Raw genomic sequence first — 26,130 nt, 5'->3', positions numbered from 1 at the left:
TTAGAATAGAATAAAATAGAATCATCTTTATTGTCATTGTACAAGTACATTGAAATTTCACATCCCCCTCAAAACATTCTAACTGTACAAACTGTAATGTTTGTATTATTTTAACATGTTCTGCACTGTGAAAAGGAGAAGCTCCCAAATATCGTTATACTTTGTATAATGACAATAAAGACTTTGAATTGTGACATGCAAATTGTGAATCGTATCGTCAGAATCATGGCAATGCACACCCCTAATAAAAAGGCAAGAAAATATATCAAACTATATCTTCTAAATAAGAAACGAAAATAAACAAATTGTTTGCTTTCGTTTTTTGTTTAAAACAATATTTGTGAGAGATACAGTATCTATGGACTGTACCGCCACCAGTAGACTCTCTCCCGGTGTTTAGAGAGAAGCCCCGCCCCTAGCAGGTTTCCTGGGCGGAGCCTGTGTGTGATGCCGGGAGGCAGGCGGAGCGTTTCCGCACAGCTGTGCTCCGCTCTTTGTCGGCCTGATCTCATCTAACCGGCACAGCGGACACAAAGGGGACAGACGGGGACGGCAGCATGAAAGTGGCGGGGCCAGCGGAAGGACACGAGCTGCGTAGCCGCGCTGTAGTTTAGTCCCCACACGGACCGTGTTGTCTGGATACGAAGCTTGCCCGATGTCCTCGTTAGATTTCACGCACCACCGAGTGTCTAGACCTGGCGTAGAGCGGAGGACTTATCGGAGCAGCAGGTAGGTTTTTTTTCTTCCTTCTATCCATTGGGGACGTCTCTTTGTTTCATTTGTCGGGTGGAAGACTACGCTTTGTATCGCTGTGTGATACTGCGGCAGCGCGTCTGTCTAACGAAAGTGTGAGTGAAGAGAAGCTGCTGTAGCGACGTGTTCTTTCCCCGTTTGTCTTTTGTCGTAGCTGCGCTGCAGTAGTGTGTGTGTGTGTGTGTGTGTGTGTGTGTGTGTGTGTGTGTGTGTGTGTGTGTGTGTGTGTGTGTGTGTGTGTGTGTGTGTGTGTGTGTGTGTGTGTGTGTGTGTGTGTGTGTGTGTGTGTGTGTGTGTGTGTGCGTGCGTGCGTGCGTGCGTGTGTGTGTGTGTCAGTCATGTGAGCCTACGTGCAAACTTGCTCGGGCAGTGAGTGTGAGCTGCACGTAGACTGCAGGGGCCGCGTATCGGACTCCCGTGATCAAAATATAGAGTCCCCGGAGAGGGAGCCAGGTTTTGTTACACTCTTGATTTTATCGCTGCGGCTCGGTTACGCAGCTGTAATTGCAGGCATGACGCTACCTAGAGACCAATGACAAAAGAGTTAAAGAAAAGGACACACGGTGGGGCACTTCTGATGTGTGTGTGTTTATTGTGGTGATCTCTACGGGTTCCTGTAACAGGATTAGGTAATGTGTTCACGCTCCAGTCGGTTGACTGAGAGCCCTCGTGCTTTCCAAATGAGGATCAGTGTGTTGCTGTGTGATGTTTCTATCATGTGTCTGTGCCACAGTGGCTCATGCGCACACAGGGTCATCCTGGGATCAGTCTATGTTTCACTGAAGGGCTTTCGTTTCAGTGCGCAGGGAGGGAAGCGTTTTCCTTTTCCAGGAAAGGAAAGATGAGTTCATTTCACAGCACAGTCACTCACTAATTCCCCCTCATGTGAATTGATGACTACACCTGACAAGGCTGAGATGATTTCATGATGCGTGTTATCTTTCTTAACTACCTATATCTTTCCTTTCTGGCAGGACTGTCAGGGTTTAGCAAGAGAACATGGATCAACCTTTGCACATTCTCCAGAAGTCAGGTGACGATGTTCCGGCTGGGATCTCCCTGGATGTGAGTTTGAACATGAATGAAGGGGATGATTTCTCGGAGCAGCAGATCATGGGGCTGCCGGACAAGATACCCCTTGTTAAACCTTATTTCAAGAAGAAACCGAGAAAGTTAGATGCCAAATGCCTCCACAGAGCCTTGGAGGATCCCATCCTGACCACGCTGCTGAGTACAGATGCGTTGGTTTCTGGGGATGGATTATTCGTTCCTCAGAACCAACCCGGCCGGACTCCGGGTAATTTGTGCACTGCAGTCGTGGCAAAGCAGGCCTGCATTAGCCAAGTGTGTCTCAAAGATCCAGGGGCAGCTGAAGGTGCCTCATCTGGGGCTGGAGTACCGGGGTTAATCACCCAGGACGTGGATGTGGAGATAGCCGATACTACTGCAGAACTGGAGGAGACTAGGCCCAAGATGATCGAGTCAAACCCTGACTGCTTTCAGCTGAAACCTGGCCTCAGACCCACAGGGAGCGTGGTGGCAATAACTCAGCCAGGCAGGGACATGCCTCCCATTGTTTCACCCCCTCAGGCTCCCCACCATGAGGGACCCATCAAAAGCAATGACCTCTTAACCTCTGGGCCCAAAAATCTTCCAACCAAAGACTGCACTGGAATCCCTGACCCCGACCATCTCCTGCTGCACTCTGACAAAGGTGGACTATTTCGGGATAAGAGCGAGGAAGTCTCCCTGGACTTGGTTTTTGAGCTGCTGACTCAGCTCCAGTATCACACGCACCAGACGGACTCCATAGACATTTGTGTGAATTTTTTGAAAGGACAGTGTTTTTACGGCCACGACTGCGCGTACCACCACACTGTCCTGCCTTACCACTGGCAGATCCGTAGGAGGATCGGTCAGAAGTGGCAGAGCTTAGCAGACGACTCCCAGGAACAGCTGGAGAGATTGTACTGTAACCCAGACAATGAACAAGTCACACTCAAGTTTCAGTAAGTGTCTTTTTTTATTGTAATCTGCAACCTGTTGAAGCTACAATCAATTTAATTCAACAGCATAATACTCAAATTAAATTTTCGAACATTTATTTTTCAAAATACACGACAGATGCTTAATCACAGCATCAAAGTAAGTTGATAGGCTGCTTGGGAATTATCTACCACTTCTTGTTTGGTTGGTTTTAAACAGTAGTGTGAGGCTGAGTTTCTTCTTTAGTTACTAACTCAGCGTTCTGTCTCTACAGCTGTGTAGAGCATGTGTGACTGATAAGCAAGTTATTGAACCCTGTGAGCAAATTATGGACATTTTAGTCTTTACCATCTGCCTGATCTACCTTTATTTGATCAGTTGTGTTTTACTCTGGTGTAGTGAAACTCCCATTTAGTATTGGTTATTGATTTTTCAAGCTCGGTTCGTATCTGACTTTACAGCACTCAAGGCATAAAACATTGAACTTCCGTGACCCTCTGTTGCCTTGTGCGGTCAGTGACACAGACGCAATTGGCAGCTTCTCCTCTTCCCTCTTTCATACACACACGCACATGTAGACACACACACACACACACACACAGGACTTGGCATGCGAACGCTCTCACGAATTGGCTGCACAGTGAAGCTAAGTGGCTTGCCGAGCTCACACGCACGCCTTTTAGCAGACAGAGATAAATACCTCTTTCACTCTCTCACACACCCAGTAAAGATGCATGCACACACACTAACGCTAACACTTGCCAAGCGCTGCTCTTGCAGGTTTGACATCAAAGTGCATGTACACAATCCTGTGAAGCTCATTTTGAAAGTACATTTAATGGAACAACAATAACAAAAACAAATTGGTGGACATATATTTCTATAAAGGAAAAGTATTCACTATATCGTAGTATTCCCCTGATCTTAATTAAATAATGACTTCATAGCTCCACACCTTACATTTTTAGCCTTTTAACCCTCTGGCACAATCAAAGGTAAATTGAAATCTAAAACTATTTTTACTTTGGCTTTGTTTAAGTGTGCTATCCATTCGAGCATAAACACACGCACACACTCAGGAGTTTGTATGCATCTTTTGTGTTAGTCTTCTTGACTAATAACTTCAACTGAAACTCTATGTGAAGCGCATATTGGTTCTTAAACTGGAAATGCACCTGGTGGTATCTACCCAGATTCTTCAGAGGCCTTTGAGGGTGTTACAGTCAGACAGGATCAGCTGGCTCTCTGAACTGAAACACCACGAGGACAGAAGAATTGATGGATTCTGCACTAATTCATGTCTCCGCTCAAGGGTTGATTCGATATACATCTCGATACACAGGTTACGATTCGATGAAAAAACAATATCCTTTTATTACTGGCCAATACGAATCGATTTGATACAAATCGATTTGATGTGTAGGAACTATACGATTTGTTTCTATGGTAAATATTTGTTGTAGATTTTTTATCAAATAAAGAAGCCAATTCTAAAGTGACAGTACAATATTTTCTTTTCAAATATGTAAAAGACCACATATCATATCTTTGTGAATAGCATAAGCAGTTGCGTCTTGAAGCAAAGCCGAGACGCCATTACATTTTTCCGTTCAGTTTTTTTGTCTTTTTTGAGCTACTTGTACTAGTACTAACCTATGATCTGATCATCTGAACAATTTAAAACAACACAAAATCATAATGAACTGTACTCTATACTTTCACTTTAATCTGTGGGGTTGCCAGAAATAAGTACTATCAAAATGGGGTCACGGTCCCAAAAAGGTTGGAAATAAAAACACTAAAACTCTCTCAAAATGATCAGTGTATCACCAAAGGGTGGATTTACAGATACAATGTTATAGTGTATATAGGACAGTGGTTTTTCAGCTAAAGATGAGTCCTCCACTCAAATCATCACTGCTCTGGGCAGGTTCAACAGCTCCTATAATGTGTCTTATCAGACAAGCTTTCTTAGTTGTCTTTCAAACTGATGCAAAGGTCAGCAACAAACATGAGGTTTCTGTTGGTGTGGCAATGGTAGACGTGTGGAGTGTGTGAGTGTGGATGTGTTTGGATCCGAGCCGTTCCCATGTGTGTATGATCCACACACAGGTTAATCCCATCCGTGTGATAAGGAAGAATGGAAATTTTGTTAATCCTGAACTCAACAGGAAGAGGGGAATGTCAGTCATGATTTTACACCGTCATAATCACATGCCTTATATTTATTTAACAGGTTCCTTTCATTTTCTCCCCAAAAATGTTTATATCTGCTACTTAATTAAAAGATGATGTGAGATGTGCTTACAGTAAACCAATATCTACTTAGGGTTGATTTTTCTTTGTAAAAAAAAAAAAAACATCCTTCCACTCTACATGACCAGGAGGAAGCACATACAGTATTTATTGTGTGTGAAACAGAGTCCTTTGTCAGCCGGGTGATAAAAGCTTGCTTGTCATTAACTGACATAAAGAGTCACTGAGCACCAAGGGCAGAGCGACCTGACACCACAACACGCCTGTGTGTGTGTGTGTGTGTGTGTGTGTGTGTAAGTGAGTGAGAGTTTGTGTGTGTCAGTGTTTATATCGCTGATGATTCTGTGGCACCTTGTTGTGTCACGAAGCAAAGAAAATGAAGGTTAGCTATGGCTGAGTAAGGCTTTTTTTGTGCGTGTGAAAAGAGGAAAGCTAATCAGACTCTTTGTCCACTGTTTATGAAGTACATGTGTGTGTGTGTGTCACGTGTCAGACGGATCATACCATGAAGCAGAAGGGTCTAGGTCGTTCTGCCTCTTACTACTCAGGTCTGGCTCCCTGTTTCTGTCATTTTTTCCTTTTTTTTCTGCAGTTGTCATGTTTTTTCCATTCTGTACCTGTCCCCCGAGGGCCAGAAGAAGTGGAAAATATGTGAAAAGGTGTGTGTGTTCTCATCATGAGGCTCTCCTGTCAGTGTTTTTAACTCTTTAAAATAAAATCCTCCCCCACCTCTAAGATTGGAATTGACATGAGGTGATATTTGAACTCATTTGTTATTCTCGTCTTATTTTTTTGTCATGTAGCCAGCTTAACTGTGTTGTAAGTGTATCATAACACAGAAAGAGGACACAAATTTTTGATTGTTCTGGTAACGGGAACAGTTTAGGACACGTGGACAGTTTTTTTTTTTTTTTCTTTGTGTTTTGGGCGTTGTGGTAAACGTGTATGGTCTTTAAAAGCACACAACACAAAATGAAGAATCCCAAAATGCAACACAAAACGAAAGCGCGTACAAATAAAACTCCACAACACAACACAGAATGACGGACGCCGCAATGCAGCACAAAAAGTGCACACAAATACAAATATTAGTTTTTATCTCCTGTGAGGAAACAAAATAAATACTAATTAAAAAATAAAACAATAATTAAACAAAAATGTATGTCAAAAATAAAACAATTTAAAATAATGAGTAATATACAATTAAAAGGTAGATATAAGTTCTACTGACGGATTATTCTGACTGCTCCTTTTTAATTATTTACGTCATATAACGATGTATGAGAGTAGCATTAATGTCACCCAGTTTCCATTCAGGGATCAATGGTTTACTGAATCTGATCAGGTTTATTGATTAAGTTTTGATCAACTTAAATTAAACTGACGACATAATTCCAAACCATAATGATTAAACAAAAATAGATGGATGCAAGGATGTATCAGTATTTTCACCATTAGGGGCCAGAATATTTTACACTATTCGAAACTATTAAGTTCAGAGTTGTCACAATACCAAAATGAGTAACCACAATATTATACCAGACAAAGTATCACGGGTAATATCGCGATACTGAAGCCTTTTTATTATCATGATTATTTTTATGAACTGCAACTGAGGTTCTGGGTGACGTCACTGGTGTTTTATGAGATTGGATGTGATCCCTCCTTTGTATATATATTGTTTGAACATTGTAGGTATCTCTGTAAATATATATATATATATTTACACACACTGAGTCCGTGTGGAAAACAACAAGTGTCTCCTTTGGCTCCTATAGCTGGTGACAGCGCCTGCACAGTAAATCTCCTATTGCTTTACGATCTCTGCCTTGTTTAAAGCCAAAATAGTTCCAGTGGGACTTTTAGAGTTTGTTTGTTTTTTGAGCAAAATTAGTGATGCCACTGACGACGTCGACGCCGCGGCAGACTTGCCGCTTGGGCCCGGTGCTTCTGCCATGTGTTGTTTCGGGTTTGTGACTGTAAGTTGTGCACGCGTCCAGGCGAGACAGAACTTTAGCTTGTTTGTTTTGAAGCGAGTTTTTCTCGAAGCAGAGCTGTCTTCAGTTCCTTCATGTCGTCAGAAACACACAAACAGCCAATCAGCTAACAGATGGGTGGACCCAGCGTGTGGAAACAGCCTATCATATATCCGTACGACACCAGTAACAGGCAAACAGCCAATCATTCAGCAGCTGTGGAGTCCGGTTGCCATGTTGGTATGTTTTCACGTAAGTAGCGTGCAGTGAGTTTAGACTGTGCAGTGAGAAGCTGGGAGGAGAGTAGAGGCAGTTGCTATGTAGCGGAAACTGGTACTGGTAGTATCGTAATCCACGGTAGTACCGTCGTGTAGAATTTCTGGTATAGTATTAACCTTTTTGTGTTGCAGCGTTCGTCATTCTCTGTTTTGTTTTGAGCGTTTACGGCCATCGTACTTTATAGCTGATAACCAAAGAGTGAATTACTTGTGGTAATAACAAACGACATTCTGTGTGTCTGCCTTCGTCAGCAGATTTGGTTGACTGACTTATTTAGGTATTACTGGATGAAGTCTGCCTGTGTGTACACGAATCTGTTGAAAGAATGCGTGTGCCATCAAGAGTGTGCGAGCACTCCTTTTTTTTCACCCCCTTCTCCCCTGTCTGTGACGTTCACAATGGCATGACAGATGTCGGTATGCTGGTTCTTGTGCATGTAGCCATGAGAAAGTTGGAAGGCGTAAATGCTGCAGGCGTCATACGAGCGAGATTAAAAAGTCACACTGACACTGCATTGAGTTCAACCATCATTAATAAGGAGAGGTTGTGCTGAATTCTCTTTTTCTGTTCATAACATCTACTTTAAAATAAACGCACTTCATTTAACCAGTGGAGTCATATTTTTAGACGGATAGGGGAAGATAATTCAGTGAAAGATCTTTAACAATGATTTCCTGACTTTTTCTCTAAAGTGTCTTTAAGACTTCTTGTTTTGTGATAAGAGTGCGTGAGGAGAGTTCGTTACAGGCCAAGATCACTTCCTCATATTACACATCGACTGTTTGTTTATGCATCAGAAGTCACTCATGAGTTCACACACTCATAGTGGTTCCCTTTGTGATCACAGTGTACTGTCACAGGCAGAAACTGTTCTGTACTAATACCGTAAGAGAGCAAGGACGACGCAGCTGGCCAAAAAAATTAAAAAAAACAACAACCCGGAACAGTGAGGTGCAGAGAAGCTGAAATAAGCAGTAAAACAAGGAACAGTGTGGAGATGTGACAGAACAAAGTGAGTGCTAAAATAAAACAAAATGAGCATAAGAGAACAGGCTGACCGAAGGTGAAATATAAGTTATGTTTCTGCAGTTTTTAAAAAAAAATCCCTGAGCATATTTTGGCTGTGTGATCTTACTGCATTCTTTTTCCCCCATATTATTGTAATTTATTACAATTTTGTCACATTAAACTAAAATTCCTTTTAGTTAATTTCACCCAGGAAATGATTTTGGACATAAGTAACCTTGCTCTATAACAGGTTACTTCCTCCACAGTTACTGTTTTGTTTCTGCATGTGCTTGAGTTTCCATTTCCTCCAGTAGAGATGTATTTACTCTGACTTGGCAGAAAAGTATGCTTGAAATTAGGGCCGAAATTATTCCTCATTTTTCTTTTTCTTTTTTCTCTCTCTCTTTCTCTTTCTCTGTCTGCTCATGCTGTCAAAGGTCAACACTACAAGAAATGCAATCTTTCTCGGACAGCAATGCATGTTTTGTTATTGCAATTCAATAAATGAATTTATTTTGTTGCATAATTGTTACCATCACCAGCCCTCCCTAGGGAAGGGTAAGAAACACTTTATTATAGGAAGGATGTAAAAAGAGAGGACAGTGATACACCTAGGTGAGGGGAAGGGAAGAGGGAGTCAGGGTAGGAAATGGACAGGGTGGGGAAGAGTTGATTATTTTAAAGTGAGAGTGAGATGTGATGATATAGTTGTGCTTATTGTGTTGACAAGTTTGAAGCTTAGGTAGGATGGTGGTGGCTGTGGACAGAGGGAAGGAGTGAGTGGTAAAACCTAAAACAGGTATTTGGGATCAACGTGTCTAAGATTAAGCCCAGTACGAGTTTTATCCCACAGCCCAAGGCATGCCAGTGCTTCGTAGACCAATGTATGTGCAAGAACCGCTACTGTAAACTAGGGATGTAACGATTAATCGTAAGGCAGTTAAAAATCGATTAATGGGTATCACAATTGACATCGATACTTTGAAAATTGATTCGCAGTACTTTTTTTAAACAGCATTTTTCCCTTCTCTTGTCCAGCAGTGTACCCGGCGGGCGGAATCTGCTACTACTTTCTTTCTGGCCGCCTTATACTCTTAAACATGTTCATAGATGATTCCTTACCGCTTTAGCACAGAAAGAATTTCTGTATTATTACGTGAGTCAAGTTTTCTGCTAGCATAGCATCTCTTCTTCACTGCAAGAATATCTGCATGCCAACTGACCACTGGGTTACCAGCGCCCTCTGCTGGCCCAAACAAATATCTGACGTAAATCAGTGCAAGGACTGTTTTTTTTTTTTTTTAAGTCCAATTGTTAAGGCACAAAATACATTTTCATTTGCACTTTTAAAAAGAAAAATGACTATTATGCAGTTTTGCGATGTTTACTATAGAACCAGAATTTAAATTAATAGGCTTCTTCTTCTTTTGTATTATTCCTTTATTTATTTCATTCAAGATTTATTTTTAGTTAAATTGCATTGTTTTGAATAGTTTATCAAGGGATTCTTTTGACAATGAAAAATAAAAGGAAAATAATACAGTATTTTCTAGTTGTTTTTTTTTCCCAAAAAAAAAAATAAAGGAATATTTTTTCAGTCATCATTTGACTACAGTCCCATTTTGTAGAATAAATCGTGAGAGAATCGTATCGTGAATCGAATCGTATCGGGAGTTGAGTGAATCGTTACATCCCTACTGCAAACCCAAGAGCCGCCCAGGGCCCAAAGATGCAGCCAGGCCAGCATAATAAGCGGGGGCCAAGATTCGTCACTTTAACTGAACAAACTGATTAAGAAAACGAGTGAAAGTAAATTATCTAATATGGTTTAATTGGTGTCACTGTATCCACTTGGTCTGATTTTTGTACACAGTGCACAACTACTTTTGAAGTACTACTTTTCTTAAAGCACTAAAAAGAGCTCAAGAAGACTTTTGTGTCACAAATCATGAAGCCTTAAAAGTGCCAAATGTGATTTCTCTTTATATGGTTAATCAATTAATTGTTTAAATATTGGATTATTAGAAGTATAGTTTAGTGCTGCCATACTTTAAATACAGAAGGAAGGATTCCCACTTGTTTCACTGTGTGAGTTTTTAGGTAAACCCCTTAGAGTTTTTCATTATCACCTTTTTAGAACAAAAGTGTGTGTGTGTGTGTGTGTGTGTGTGTGTGTGTGTGTGTGTGTGTGTGTGTGTGTGTGTGTGTGTGTGTGTGTGTGTGTGTGTGTGTGTGTGTGTGTGTGTGTGTGTGTGTGTGTGTGTGTTTGCCGTCTGCCCTGTGAGTAGCAACTTTACACTCAGTCAATTAAACTGAATCCTTCTTTACTGCGTGCTTATTTTTATTACAAGGTTTCGTTGCGTTTTGAACCCTGAAGGAAGTCCCATGGTCATCTAATCTCTTAATTAATGGAAAATCTAAAAGAACAGGATTATTGCTTAATTTAGAACGATCAGGCCCACGTCACATATCAGATGTCTGCCCTTTAACTAGCATAACATCCACTTTGTTTCCCGGCTAAAATCAATGAGCCCATTAACACGATTAGGCTAATCATTTGTTCCTTTGTGTCCTTTTAGTGTGAACGTTTGGCGAAGTTTGCATATAGTTTGTTAATGTAGGTGTGTGTGTGTGTGTCTGCTTTCCCTTCCTTAGCATGCCAGTGTGTGATGCCCACATTTATGTAAGTGGTATGTCTGACCCAGAAAGGATTTGCCAGGGGCTCTGTGAGAGTTAATGTAGAGAGACTGGTGCATGCGCACATAATGGGGTTTCGACCCAAGCATGTCGAGACAGAGAGGGGTGAACAGAGGTTGTTTGCATATGATCAGACGGTCCCTCTATATGCCATTTGTTTTGGGATTAGGCTTTTTGAACTGCTTTGTACTAAACTGTAAAGAAATGACATTATTTATAGGAGTGTGTTTTGGTTTAACAAGTTGTTAAATAAATAGTCATAAACTGTTTTAGGAACAAACTAAGTTAACCATAGCAAAAAGAGATGGCACAACATGGTTATTCAGGAATATTAATCACATCGATAATTATTTCACAACTTCATGATTTTTTAGATTACTATGTCAAGCCAATTGGGTCCATGGTCTGAGCAGACAAAAACATAGAATTTTGTGTTTATTAAATAATAGTTTTAAAAAAAGACAGTCCTTAAAAATAATTTTGATACAGTATTGAGCTCTGTACTTTTAATTACCCTCTAATTCAAAATAAAAATTAAATTCTCTGTAAAAACAATAAAAAATGGTTTTGTAAACAAACAAATGAAAATGAATGGAATATGGAATAATTCCTCAATCTTGTAGATGCGCATGCTTGTCAAAATTGAATAAAGGTGAATAAATGCATTTTCCATGTAAACCTCACATCATGAATACTATTTCCATGTAAACATGAAGCAGAATACTGTAATTCAGAATAATTAATTCAGAATTAAAAAACATCATGTCACCTTGGCCAGTGTTTTTTAAATCTACCCAAAATGTTAGAAATGTGAAAACAAAGCTTTAAAGGCTACCTGTAGGGAACTTTAATGGCAAGCTTTAATTAACGATTGTGTATAATTGAGATTTGTCATACAGTAAGTCTTTATTAAGCAGCCCTCCTTCACAGGCTTGTTGTGATCCAGATCCACTGTCCATGTTTTCATTTGCTGCTGTGCACTTCTCTGGCAGAATTGTTCTCTTTGGAATGAGTAGAATATCCGCTCTATCTCACTTGCTCCTGTTGCATGGAGCGATCCGCAGCTGTTCCTGAGTGTAAACAATGTGGCTGCTCCAATGCACATAGTCATAAATAAAAGCATTATTAAAGAAAATGTGAAGAAAGGTATTACAATAATCTAAATAAAGATGAAAATGAAAGAGAGAATTTACAGGATGATGCAACACTGTCCCAGAATCATCGTAGCTACGTCGCATCCGGCAAAAAAAGATTATTATACGAGATGTTGCATTTCAAGGTGCTTTCCACGTATTAATTTCAAATTTATTCCGTGTCAGTTGTCTCAAAGAATGTCTCAACTTTTATTTTAGATAAATTGTGCATTTTTTTTTAGTTAATTGGAAATACATAAAATGCATTTGATGTTGTCAACATGACTACTTGTGACTACTAATTTGTAAATTTTTCCCAGGTCTTTAATCGGCATGCTTTAATACAGTATATATTATAATATTTTCTTTAAACAAACTTTTTTATTTTTCAAATAGTGACTGAATAGCTGAGGTTGAAGTTTGTGTAGGTATTTTTTTGATACAGATGTTATTGTTTTTCTCTGCTTTACTGTCATTGTTGTAAAACAACACCTGCTTCAGGAAAACATACATACAAACATTTTGCAGAAAGACGGGTCTGTCAAAACACTTTCCTCAAACAGTCCAACAAGGGGTTTGCTCAGATACTGTATGGTTCCACATCGGTCTATAAATACTACAACTGTAATGATTTTATGTGCTCGCTAAATGTGCGGGCACATATTTTAACAACCTATTTTTTTGTACTTTAGGGGCAGAGGGTTCACTCTGGACTTGGGGACCATGCGAATGTGTGACATTGAGTTTGACTGCGTTCGACGACTGTGCACTCCACCTAGCCCCGTTCCCGTACCGACCAATACGCCGATCCTTATAACCCACTGTCACACCGTGTGGAAGTACTACTGTAGAGACAACTTTGGCTGGCGAGAATACTCTGAGGTGAGTTGTAGAGTTTTTCTATTGTTGCTCACACATTAATCTTTTGAATTGAATATGTGCGCTCATTCTATTCTCTTTGGAACAAAGTCATTCACCACTAGCTCAGGACATGTTTTTTTTATTTATTTTATCCTGATCCATATCCTTAGTTTTATTTTCCTCTGTTTTCTTCCCACCTTTCTCTGCGCTATAGCCAGTGGTGAAGCTTATCGAGGAGGCAATTTCGAGGGGTCTTAAGGAGGTGCGATTCTTCACGCTCCAAAACCAGTATATCCTCAACATCCGGGAGGGCTTCCAGCAGAATGCCGTCTTTGGCTTTAGACGTCAGATCAAGAAGCGGCCCATGTTCATGTCCTCTGTGATGCTTACTCCTCTACTGAAGTAAGAAAACACACTTAATCAGTGACTCACTATGCTGCTGTGTGTGGGATGTTTAGGGTGAGCACCATCAAGCGTCCTGTACACTTGACTAATAATTGCTAATTAATGACTACAAAGTTATCAGATTTCTGCCATTTGTTATTTCACTTTTTCACTACGCTATAATATCATCCCTGGTATAATTGAAAGCAGTGGTTCTCGACTGGTCTCACCCTGGAACCCACATTTGGCCACGGTCATTAAATCGTGACACTTTTTTTTTTTTTAAGAATTCAAATAAGCAAATGTAGTTTTTAATGTAATTTGAGGAAATTTTGTAGAAAAAATTGAAGAAAATTGCAGGTTTGTGGTAAAATTGAGAGTTCTTATAATAATTTGAGATTAAAAATGACTGCCATCATGTGATATAAGCGCAGGGAAAAATGCTAATTTTGTGGAGTTTCATTGAATTTGTGTATTCATTTGGAGATATCTACAACTGAATTAGTTCATAATTTCTACGTTTCATGGTTTCTATTTTTTGTTTAAAGGACCGGATTTGGCCCCTGGGCCTCGAGTCTGGCACTTGTGCTATATATTTTTCTGTGCAACATGTATTTCAAAGAATGCCTGTCAAAAGAAAAGTTTCTTTGAAAATAATAGACAAGTCAAACAGGAGAGACATAGTGGAGTATTTATTTATTTTTGACCAGCTGCCTGCGACCCACCCAGTACAGATTCGCGACTCATGAGTTGAGAATCGCTGATCTAGAGATTTACTCATAAAATAGTTATTTGTGATACAGTTGAATTTGATAAAGTTTTAGTCAGAGACGGTAAATAGTTGTCTTGGACAGTAGAGTTCCCACTTCAAAACCTGTTCTCAGAACATGCTTGAAAAAGCTGTATCCGTGTGTGTGTGTGTGCGAGGTCAAAATAATAAACGAATCAAGCAGAGTCTTGGATTGGGGAGAAAAAGTCTGACAACCTCTGCCAAGTAATTCACTCTGGCCGCACACTGTGTAATGGCCGGTGTCCTTGTGGCCCTGTGCGTTCTCTGGTTGGGCTGAGCTGCTCTTTGAGGAAAAAGCAGGCACACAAAGGTGGGCACATGATACTAATGTCGTATTCAGGATTAACTATGACAAAGCCACATTCACCTTCAAATCCAGTCCACTTCCTATTGTTAGAGTGCAGTATTGGCAGGGCGGACTAAACCTGAAGCCCATATTTACTCTTGCTCGAGTTCAGATTTTTGGCAGGTCACAGAGTGTCACGGGGACACAGGGATTGTCCTGTAGGGAGACAAATGGGCCTAAATTAGACACTTGGAAAATGATATAATAAGAGCTGATGAGACGGAAGACTAAAGTGTTGTAGTGCCAAAAAGATATTAAACGATGAAGGGGAACAAAAAAACCTGAATCTATCCATAGCTCAGGGACCTACTGAAGTCATTTAATTGGCTCTTTAATCTTCTTTATTCTCAATCCTAGTCAGCTGTCTTCTTAACAGTGAAGTGACGTGTCCAGCACTACATGCCTTCTTTTTGTGAAACAAATGATTCCAGATTGGAAACAAGTGGAGTCATTTCACCCCATTTGCTGAATGTTTCACTTCCTTTGCTGAACAAACTGCCACAGCGATGTCCTGCCAGTTCCCCACACACAGTGATTGCTAGAACTAGCTGTTCCTATCAGGACCTGACAGTCCTTGAAGGACCAAATAGAGAATAGGGAGGAAAAAGAGAAAATTGCACATACAGAAGAAGAAAGATTGTGTATGTGTGTGCATGAGAGGGGTGGGGGGGGGGTATTCAATGTTTCTCAGACTGGGTAAACAACAGAGACAAACTGGCACGGGAAGGACTATAAAGTGTTAGAGCAGAAAGATGGAAATTTGATTCTGGAGATTTGTTTATGCGACTCATCATCCAATTTTGGTGTCTTTGTGCGTTAGTTTATCCAACCACAGTTGCATATTGTGGAAAGCAAGAAGCACACAAAGCAGAGCATTCATCCTGTTGTCTGACTTTATCAGGATTAGGGGCTGCTTGATTTAATAAAAGCTAACGGGAGGTTAAAACAAGGGATCAAAGTGGACCAAGCAGTCTGATACACAACCAAACATACAGCGGACACACAAACCTTTAAACTTATGGTATAAATTAACCTTGTTCGCATTAAGTTGTGGATTACCATAAGAAAGCCTAAAAACCTTCAATAAGTGGTAAACATCTAAGCAGAAACCTTTAGTTTTAAGGCTGTTCAAGTCATCCAGGGTCTGGTATTTCTGTTGGTGTCAGTAAAAGGCAACTAGACCTTCTTAGAGGTTTCTTGATTATGTTTCACCTGTGGGCGACTTCTCATCTTTAGTTCTTCTGGTTAAGAAGCCACTTTTGGGTGCCACTACATTAATCAAAGGGCATAGACCGAGTGTGAAGTTATGCAAAGCTGCTGATAGGAGAGAGTGGGGAAACAGTTACAGGTCGCAAGCTTGGCTTGATCACCCTGTAGCTGGCCACCTTTGATGAGGGTGTCTCGTGTTAAAAAGCCCAAAACATGTCCTGATTCAAAGGAACACGACTAATGATGCGATGCGTCCCAAATTTACATCTTTCCCATGTCTGAGACACAGCTCCTCTCTTAAATGGTAAACCTCATGAGACTACCATTTTTTTTGGCACAAAGGGTCATGTCCCACGTTTAATGATACCTTCAGACTATTTGAGGTGGAGGATTTGTTCTGTTGTCTTTTCCCTGTTCTTGGTATGCGGGTATATTTGCCTAACACCCATAACCTCATAAATTTTTTCTTTTCTTCACTCCCGGCCTTCCTGACTCCATTATCTCCCTTTGTGTGTCCCTTTTCATTTCACACTTGTTTTCTGCCGCAGAGCGTCTGTGATCTTTTCAAAGCTCACAGGGAATAGGCATCGATTGAGAATGTTAGGGGAAGCAAGACAAGACTGACGAGATAAGAAACACACACAGAGATGAGATGAGATGAGATGAAAAATAGCCGTCAATCTAACGTGAACCCACACTGATCATAGTCACGTCACAGCACCCACTTTCACTGGCAGATGGAGCTAAAAGCATTTATACTTAATAGACAGTTGTTCATGTTATTGCTCTTTGAATCAAAAGCTTGACTTGATGATTTTTTTTTATGTCAATTCCGTGGCTGTTTGACAATTGGCCTGTTACCACCCACTTATCTTCCTTGTTCTCACTTTCTCCCTGTCTTACCATTACATTGCCTCCCTGTTGTGTTTGTGGGGGTCTGGGTTTCATTTTTCAACAGTCCTGCTGTTTTGTTTCGCTCTGTGATGGCCGCCGGCTGCTGCTGAGCTGTTCCATCAGGCAGTGATGTCATTGTTGATAGTTGGCACAGTATGATTTTTGAACATGCAGACGTGTCAATGTCGATCTCGCCAGAGTCATTTTTGTTTTACGTTGGATTGAGAACACATGGCCCGAAGGTGCAGGAACGTTTAGCCTGCTGTGTTGAACAGCTTGCAGTCGACCTTTTTGATGCTGTAATGAAAACGGGCCTGCAACCACGACCCTCACCAGGTTCTGATAAAAACCAAGTCGGGGAAAAAGAGAAGCCTTTGATGAAAGAGCAGCCATTAGTCCGCAGGATCAGGATAATTTAATCCAGTCTCAGTTGGTCCGTCTAATCATGCCTTTATTCAAATAAATTCATGGTTGCTTTGCAAAGCATGTAGACAGGAAAATCAGTTTTTGGTCTTTTTGCATTAAACATTAACTGTGAATGTAGTGTCAGATTATATTTCATGGTGCAAGTTCATTACTTATTAATTGGGAATTTAAAAAAAAATGATGTCAAACATCTTCTTGTTTGTAAATATCTTGAATTTGAGACATTTGGAAAACTAAAATCAGTCAATATTTACAGTTTGGGGACAGAAACTGGAAAAAAGTCCTTATGTAGTGGTTCCAACCTTTTTTGGATCGTGACCTCATTTTGATAAGAATTTCTGGTGACCCCAAAGATATTTTTTTTTCTAGAATTTGTTTTTGATCAAGTTTGTTATTCTGTATTAAAAATACAGAGGCGCCAGTATTAGTAACACGATATTTTTACTCTGCATTTGCTATTATTATTATTATTATTAACTATATTTGTATTTGACAAAGTGAAAGTATACTGTAGTATACAGTTGTTTAAGATTGTGTTTTAATTTGAAAAAAAAAAAAATGTAATCAGTAATTGTTTTTTATCAATTAGACGTTTCATGTGACCCCATTTAAACTCTATGGGATCCACATGGGGGTCCCGACCCCACAGTTAAGAACACTATGCTGATGTATGTGTATTGTTCCCATGCCGATAGACTAACAACATTTGTCTTTATTTTCAGGACCTTGGGTGGCCTTACTCGGTCTTCTCTTCCCTGTTCTTCATCATCGTCCTCCTCCTCTTCTTCTTCATCGTCCACGGATCTCTCTGTATCTCATCCTCTCTCGCCAACTAACACCAATGCACCCGGTGGTTTCCCTGGGACATGGTTACCCATGACGATGAGCCAGGACTTCCTGCGTGTGCCTGTGCCCTGTGAAGAACGTACATATCGGACTGTGTACAGCCTGTTCCACAAGACCGTGTGCGAATCAAAGTTCAGGATTATCAAGATTCTCCGTGTGCAGAACCCATTTCTGTGGGAAAAGTATAAAAGGTAAGAGCAGAGACATGAAGACTACCTGTGGGAAAAATGGGCATCAAATTTCTTATTTGCGTTTTTTTTTCTGTTGTATGAATAAGGCGTGGCCTTTGTTAGTGTTTGCCGTGTTGAAAAGATCTCTTCAGAGTTTGTTTTAGGAAGTTGATCTCAGTTTGAATCAAACGAATCAGTTCTCTATATGATACATTTTTCATATTAACGTTTAGCTTATATCAGTCATTTGTAACTATCATCTCTCAAATCTGTGGCGTTAAGAAGCAGAGAATGATGTGCATATGATGGTATTTATTATGCTAACGAGTGTACCAAACCTAGCGGTGTGTGTTTTGGCACAGCTGGCTACAAAAATCCCAGTTCTTACCTAACATAAATTAGACTAAATGACAGTGGAAGTAGAAAGAAAATAAATTGAAATAGGCCAAATGAGACCAGCTGTGTGTGACTTCGTGAGAACGAGTTGGCAGTGCTGTGTGAACAGAGCAGATGGAGAGGTGTTTGGTGACGATGATGTTCCTGTTGTGATGGTGGTGGGCTAACCGCTGTGGTTAGCACAGGGCTCGTCCTATCGGCTGTGACAGTTTAACTCCTTCACGCTGACTGATAGTACACACTTTCACAATGACTGACAATCTCCCACTGGCCCGTTGTCATGCTTTTGTGCATGCCTGCCTGTCCGTTTTTATGAGTTTGTGCAAATAGAAGCTAAGCACCTGCATCCTAAATTAGAATAGTAAAGAATAAAGAGTTTGCGTGTGTGTGTGTGTGAGAGAGAGGGATGGGAGGGGGGGTGTTTATGAGCCTGTGTGTGCAGGAGTAGGATGCGTGCAGCTCCAGTCTGTCAGGTCACAAGCCGAGGGATCATGCGAGGTCATGCCTGGGTCACGGCCTCGCTGGCTCCAAACGCTTTCCCCGCCGCGCTGCATGCCTGATTGATCCGCTCACGTCAGACGAGTTGTGCGTTCGCACATGAATATTCGCTGTTCAAACAGTGGATCAGGCATTTCACACAAGGTTCAGAGCACGACTTGTTGGCAAAAGGAACATCAGGGCTTCACTTGACTAAAAAAACCAACTGGGAATATCTGTCTGACGAGCTCCAAAGTGCTACATTTATTTAATGTAGCACGTTTCTTTAACATGTTTTACATTTACAGTAGGGTGGTTCAAAATATAATGGTATTAAAAAAAAGTTTTCCATGTTTTGCCAGATCACATTTTGCCTTGTTCCAGTTGATATTTTGAACATCTGTAGCAAAAATTGAGCCAACATAACATCCATAAACCAGTGTTAATATTGAAAAGAAATTTTAATTTAGTTTGTCTTTTGACTAAATTTCTTTTTTAGTTTTAGTCTAGATTTAGTCATCCGATTTGTTTTAGTCGACTAAATCAATAACATATTTACTAGACAATTTTTTACCGCTTGTATAGGAAACAAACTAAACCTACTATAACTTGTGTGTACCGTATTTTTCCGACTATAAGGCACACTTAAAATCCTTTAATTTTCTCAAAAATCGACAGTGCGCCTTGTAATCAGGTGCGCCTTATGTATGAAATTAACTACCGTATTTTTTGGACTATAAGGCGCACTGGATTATAAGGCGCACTATCAATGAATGGGTCTGACTGGGTCTATTTTCATACATAACGTGCACCGGACTATAAGGCGCACCGGTTTGTTATTATCATTATTATTATTATTATTATTAAGACGCATTAAGCAAAATAAAATAGTCAGATAAGTCAAACTTTATTCAACTCATTAACAATAACTCAACATTGTTCAGGTTTAACACATAAAATACAGAACAATACACTCACTTTTTCAGTTCAGTATGTTGAAGCACAGTAGTTAATTTCATACATAAGGCGCACCTGATTATAAGGCGCACTGTCGATTTTTGAGAAAATGAAAGGATTTTAAGTGCGCCTTATAGTCCGAAAAATACAGTACTGTGCTTCAACATACTGAACTGAAAAAGTGAGTGTATTGTTCTGTATTTTATGTGTTAAACCTGAACAATGTTGAGAATTATTGTTAGAGTTGAATAAAGTTTGACTTATCTTAATAATAATAATAACAAACCGGTGCGCCTTATAGTCCGAAAAATGCGGTATATGTAACATATAAAACACAAATTGAACTTTATTTCAATACAAAAGCAGTACTGACTAACACAAACAGACTGTCAAGTTTGAAATAGTATCTTTCTCCCATAACAACGCAAACAAAAATGTGCAATACTTGGTCAAGATACCTAGTCGCGCGAAACGCGTCTACATCCAGTCTGCCTATTTTTACGGCAGTTTGTGCACTATTTAAAAGGTTGAAACCCTACTATTTGAGAACACTTAGAAATGTATGTTTTCAGTGAATTCCAGTTTATTTAGTTTTTAATTTAGTTTGCTGTTTGGTTTTTGATTGTCATTGTTGTGTATTGCACACAAAACAGTGTACTATTAAAATGATTAACAAACGTCGTATGGTTGGTTTACATTCAATTATCACGTCCCAGTAGCTCTGTCGTAAAGATTGCGAGTGAAGGAAGTGACGTAGTTTAAGCGTGAAACGATTAGGTGGTGACAGAGCCATTGAGAGCAGAACAGGAAAAAACGCGCAAAGCAGTATCAAAACCGTATCAGTCTATTTTTGTTTCGTCCTTTATTCGTTGATGATAATGTCAATTAGCAGTGTGACGATATCTCGATACGGCGATATATCGCAATATTTTTTTCCGCACGATCGATTATCGATATGCTCAATCGTTTTTTTTTGTTTTCTTTGGTTTTTTTTTTCAAAACCTTTTCTGTTTTCTCACTAAAATGTGCAGGTACGTCTTCACAGAAATTTTGTATTTGTTGAAAGAACCACTATATTGTTTACTGGAATATTGCATTATAATGGTGTCACTGGTAAGAAAGACCCTATTTTTTGTTTACAGAAAGCACTATTGGAGATACTTATTTGTTAACATTGGTATGTTGACACTTATTTACAGAAATGTTACACTAAAATAGTGTCACTGTTCATAGGACACTTTTTAAATTTAGTCTTTCAGAGATATCAAATAAACTTTCTATTTTTTCACTTTAATCTTTTTTTTCTTTTTACGTCATAGATTCTCGTAGATTGATTCCTGACCAGTATATTGATAATTGCAGTATCGTCATATCATGAGACAATTGTTATCGTGAGCTTTGTATCGCGTATCGTATCGTGAGGTACCCAGAGATTCCCACCCCTAATGTCAATCAATTTAGTCATAGTTTTAGTCTCAATCAAGCTTACGTTTCATTTTCGTCCTCAAAAATATATTCATGACGAAAATAATGACGAAAATATTTAGTCATTGAATTTAACACTGCCGTAAACGCTGACACACATTTTCACTATGTTTATTGCTGAACTAAAGAATGTGTAACTTTCACAGCTATCAGAAACTAAGTATGGTCATTGATAGTTTCTCCCTGTATTTATACTAATTGATTAAGAACATTACAACAGTTCAAACACTATTCCTAAAACTAGGAAAAAAATCAACATTGTGAAAAAGTGTGCCACCTCTAAATGTGCTGCGATTGACTCCATTTTTGGTACAGATGATTACAATGCCAATGTGAAAAAGGGAAAAAGCAGGGTTGGGGTTAATTACATTTTTCAATTACAATTGCATCTTGAATTATCCATGTTCAATTACAACTCAGTTATGATTACAGTGACCAGCATTGTAAAATTACAATCACAATTATTATTTTTCCACTAAAAGCCAATTACAATTGTGTTCTCAATTACTAATGTTCAAATTCAATTAATCCCAATTACTGAGCCTTTAATGAATACACCCATCAAACTTAACAATCTTCTTGTGTTAGCTTTCTGTTAGCATCTCTGTTAGCATGTCGTAAATCAGCTGTAACATACACCAAAAAATATTATCTATCCAATTTGTTTCTCATCTCTAGTTTTCCTTGATGATACTTAAGGGAACTGAAATGTTGTCGGAAAACTTGATATGACCTCAATTACAATTCAAATATGACAGCAACAGATGTTTTTAATTACAGTTACAATTATGACTATGGCATAATTGGAATTAATTGTCAATTACAATTATAATTGACCCAAGCCCTGATCTGTCAAAATTTGTTCAAAATAAATATTGTGAACCACTCTAATGTACATATGTTAAATATGTAAATTACTATTGACCCTTAAACATTTTCAAGCGTGTAATTGTGGTTGTTCACCCCGACAGGAAGAAAGATTACATGTCGCGGCGTCTGTCAGAAATGGACCGGCAGCTGAGCGAGCGCCACCTCTTCCATGGCACCTCGGCCGACGTGGTGGAGGGCATCTGCAAGCACAACTTCGACCCGAGAGTGTGCGGCAAACACGCCACCATGTTCGGCCAGGGTTCCTACTTCGCCCGCAAAGCTGTCTACTCCCACAACTTCTCCAAGCGCTCATCCAAAGGAGTTCACTGCATGTTCCTGGCCAAAGTCCTAACTGGCAGGTGTGTGTGGGCGCCATTGCTGCCTTTTCTGATTCTAACTAAGGAAATGAAAAATCTGCCCTATTGCTTCATCAGTACTGTATCCAGGATTTCTTCTTTTAAACAAAGAAACAAAGATAGACAGACCGTAGTGGAGTTAGTCAGAGCCAGGCCTCATCCGTCCCGCTTTAATTGTGTTCCTCATAAACAGTGTATTGTGTTTGACATTTATGCTATTTCAGGCAATATTTCCTCATAAACTTCTTTGCTTTGGGATCCTTTCCCACCCTCTAAAAATTTGTGTGTCAGATTAAATCGACTGCGCACATCAACAATGATTTAAATCATGGAAATCCCAAAGTTCTTTTCCATAAACCATCTTTCAGCCATTGTTCTGTGTTATGCTACTCCGATTGCTTGAAGTGCGAGTCAAATTCACAGCCGCACATGTAAAAGAGCTGATTTGGCTGTGCCTATCACACATCACTTTGTTTTCATGCTGCTGCTGCTGCTGCTGCTGCTGGCAGCTCTTCATACACACATGCAATCACAATCTGCTCCACTGCAAAGGCGGACGCATTACTTTCCAGACTTAATCACATTTCTAACCTCTGTCTTTGTCTTTTTCTTTTGTAATGATGCACAAATAAGTTCCTTAGTGAACCTAGTGAAAATGAGCTGTCTAAGTTAGGAAATTCTATTAGTGCACTGCCTTGATTTATCCACTTTTAAGTGATGCAATCTTCAACACTAACTGGGATTTAGTAGACACAGAAAGCCCATTTTTTAAAGGGATCCTCCACTATTTTTACAAATGTGGCCTAAAACCTAAAAATATTGTTATTAGAGGTCTATTTCTAACAAAAAAAAACTACTTTACTGTTTTAAAGCCTGTGTTTCGCCTTCATGAAATCACATAATTGTTTTATATTTCAGTGATGCATTCAGCCTGCTGTTTAGATCATTTAGGAGCTTTTTTGATCAAAATGCCAATTTGTGCTGCTTTTGGTTGCTCTAAATAATTAGGAAAAATTAATGATGCTGATGTAAATCTCTTTAGTTTACCGAAAGAGAATAAAAACATTAATAATATAAAGGATAAAAATAGTTGTGACCCAAAAAAGAATCTATGACCACAGTTCCCACTCTGCGGTTTCGTAGTAGACAATGAAGCAAAGAAGAAGAGCTCTCCTAAGGGACTGTTGAAGACACACAAACCTTGAGTATAGAAGTTCTTTTGTTGGAGTCCTTCAGCAGTCTGGGATTTACTCGATAACAGCAGCAACCGGAACGTCAGCTGCGCATAGTTTAAGGGAAAGTAAAGGTCCCTTAGGAGAGCTCTTTCTCTCTGCTTCATTGTCTACTACAAAACCACAGAGTGGGAACTGTTGCCCCCTGTGGTCACAAATAATTTTTCGGGTCACAACTATTTTTATTCTCTTTTGGTAAACCAAAGAGGTTTATCGGCATCTTTAAATTTTCCTGTTTTTTTAGAGCAACCAAAAGCAGCACAAATTGACATTTTGACCAAAAAAGCTGCTAAATGATCTAAAGAGCAGGCTGAATGCTTCACTCCAATAGTAAACAATGGGATGTTTACAGGCAAACGGGGCTGTGTGACGTAAGCAATCATTGGATTTCAAGATGGCGGAACACAGGTTTTCAAACAGTAAAGTAGTCCCACTTTTAAAAGTTAATAAAACAAATATGGTGCAAAATGGTTTGTTAGGCATAGCTATAATAAGCAGGACATTTCAAAGGTTTTGGGCCACATTTATAAAAACAGCGGTGGATCCCTTTAAGACGTTGCTCTGACTCGGGACGTGCAATTAAAGTGTTTTTGTGCTTTTGTGTGTTTGCTCAGGTTTACTGTAGGAAGTCCCTCCATGCGACGACCCCCAACCATCAACCCTCGGGACCCCTCCAGTGACCTTTATGACTCTTGTGTGGACAACTGGGTGGACCCTCACATTTTTGTCATCTTCAACGATGACCAGAGCTATCCTTACTTTATCATTTACTACGAGGAAGTACCAAGTACAGTCGCTGTCTAAGCCCTACATCAGACATCAGTGTGTTTTCACTGGCGGTATCGGCTTTGCTCTACTCTCTTGTTTTTCGTTTCCACTGGGAAAAAGTACCTTATCCGCGATACCTGGTGCTGCCTTTTTTTTAGTACCTCCTTTGTTGAGGTTCCAAAAAAAGCAGCCCTGGTCTGAAAATATGACGTAGGCACAAAGCAGACTCTGATTGGTTCAGAGAATCATCACAGCATAGAGTCATTAACTCACGCACAGAGAGGAAGTGTTTAGCCACCATTGATTTTTGTTGGCGATCTTGTGACGATGGCAGCAAAAGAAATGCAATCTGTGGAGTCTGGCAGTTTCACCTGTCAGGTTGGTGCTCAATGGAAACACTCTGGAAAAACAGTATCGAGTCCCGAAAGAGAGAAGTGCGGAGCCGTGTAGAGCCGATATCACCAATGGAAACGCGTAATTAGTCAGGTGCAGTTTTACCTATTTTAAGAATGATCAGAACCAATCGTCACACTTTTAGGAAAAATCTGAAATTAGCTCTTGAAGCCTTAGGTTTGCAAATCTATTAGAACCACATTGTTAGCCTAAAATCATACACATCTGGTGCTTAAAACAGGCGAAATAAAGCTGAGGAATGTTTGCGAATATGCTGCGATTCAGTTCTGTTGTGAACTGAATGCAACGAAGCAGATTCAACTGGACAGAACTGGACCAGCAAAGAAAAACTGTTGTTTCATCCACTGCTGCAACAGATTGAAATGGACCCACAGGCCACGCTTTATTCGTTAGTGTCAACAGAGGCCCTGTTATTATTATCAATAAGCAAAAAAGAGCATTATTGATTCAAAACATGTGGGGAAAACCAAACCATACTGACGTAATAGCACAGCTTTACCCCAACCTTTTCAACATCTGGACCATTTACTCAACCAATGTTCTGCCAGTGCTGTGAATGACCAACTTATTAAAGTAACCAATCACAGGCTTCCCTGGAGAGACCATGGCTGCGCTGATCTTCTCTATCACTCCCCCTACACAGATTAGGAGTGTTTACCCACACTCCAGGCAACAAGTTTTGTTTTTCTTCCTCAAATCATTGTGTAACGTGTGTGAATCTTTTTTTTTTTTTTTTTTTTTTAGTGGACATTATTCTTGTGGCCTCTTTAACCAGACTATGTACATGAGTCTCAGAAGAACCTTTACAAAAATGTACACCATCATACTGTAAAACCTCTAGGTAGAGGACTTCGCACAAAGCCAGTGCTGCTCCAGGTTGCATTTTTTCATTTGAATTGCATCCATGGTTTTGGTTCCTGCAGAGGAGCTTTGAGGAGTGTGCAGATTTATGCTGAGACTTGATGCTGTTGGAAACAATTTGTCGTCAACTCCCTCTGAATCTCATCTCTTTTAGACGATTCAACAGTAGACCTGTTCTGTTTTTTTTTTTTTTTTTAAGACAAACTGTACAGATGTTCTTTGTTTATATTTGCGCTGTGTGCCTTTTGTTCATAAAATGTTTATTTATGTTCATTTAATGTAACATTGACTAAATAAAGA

At 39.7% G+C, this 26,130-nt stretch overlaps 1 protein-coding gene across 2 annotated transcripts; it reads left to right on the top strand.

The window, feature by feature from the left end:
• The first annotated feature begins 464 nt into the window (after nt 1-464).
• Nucleotides 465-25,819, top strand: tiparp (TCDD-inducible poly(ADP-ribose) polymerase). Of its 2 annotated transcripts, XM_028464548.1 has the most exons (7): nt 465-729; nt 1,728-2,762; nt 12,781-12,970; nt 13,164-13,351; nt 17,721-18,035; nt 22,301-22,558; nt 24,402-25,819. In XM_028464548.1, exons 2-7 carry the CDS (start codon nt 1,753-1,755, stop codon nt 24,589-24,591), a joined length of 2,151 nt encoding a protein of 716 aa, XP_028320349.1. In that variant the 5' UTR covers nt 465-729; nt 1,728-1,752; the 3' UTR covers nt 24,592-25,819. The 2 variants fall into 2 exon arrangements, with proteins under 2 accessions (XP_028320349.1, XP_028320350.1); XM_028464549.1 differs by lacking the exon at nt 22,301-22,558.
• Nucleotides 25,820-26,130: the final 311 nt, after the last annotated feature.

Source organism: Gouania willdenowi, chromosome 13 (assembly GCF_900634775.1).
Source record: "Gouania willdenowi chromosome 13, fGouWil2.1, whole genome shotgun sequence".
Taxonomy (NCBI): Eukaryota; Metazoa; Chordata; class Actinopteri; order Blenniiformes; family Gobiesocidae; genus Gouania; species Gouania willdenowi.
The sequence above is the reverse complement of the archived record's forward strand: the minus strand, read 5'-3'. Positions and strand labels throughout refer to the sequence as shown.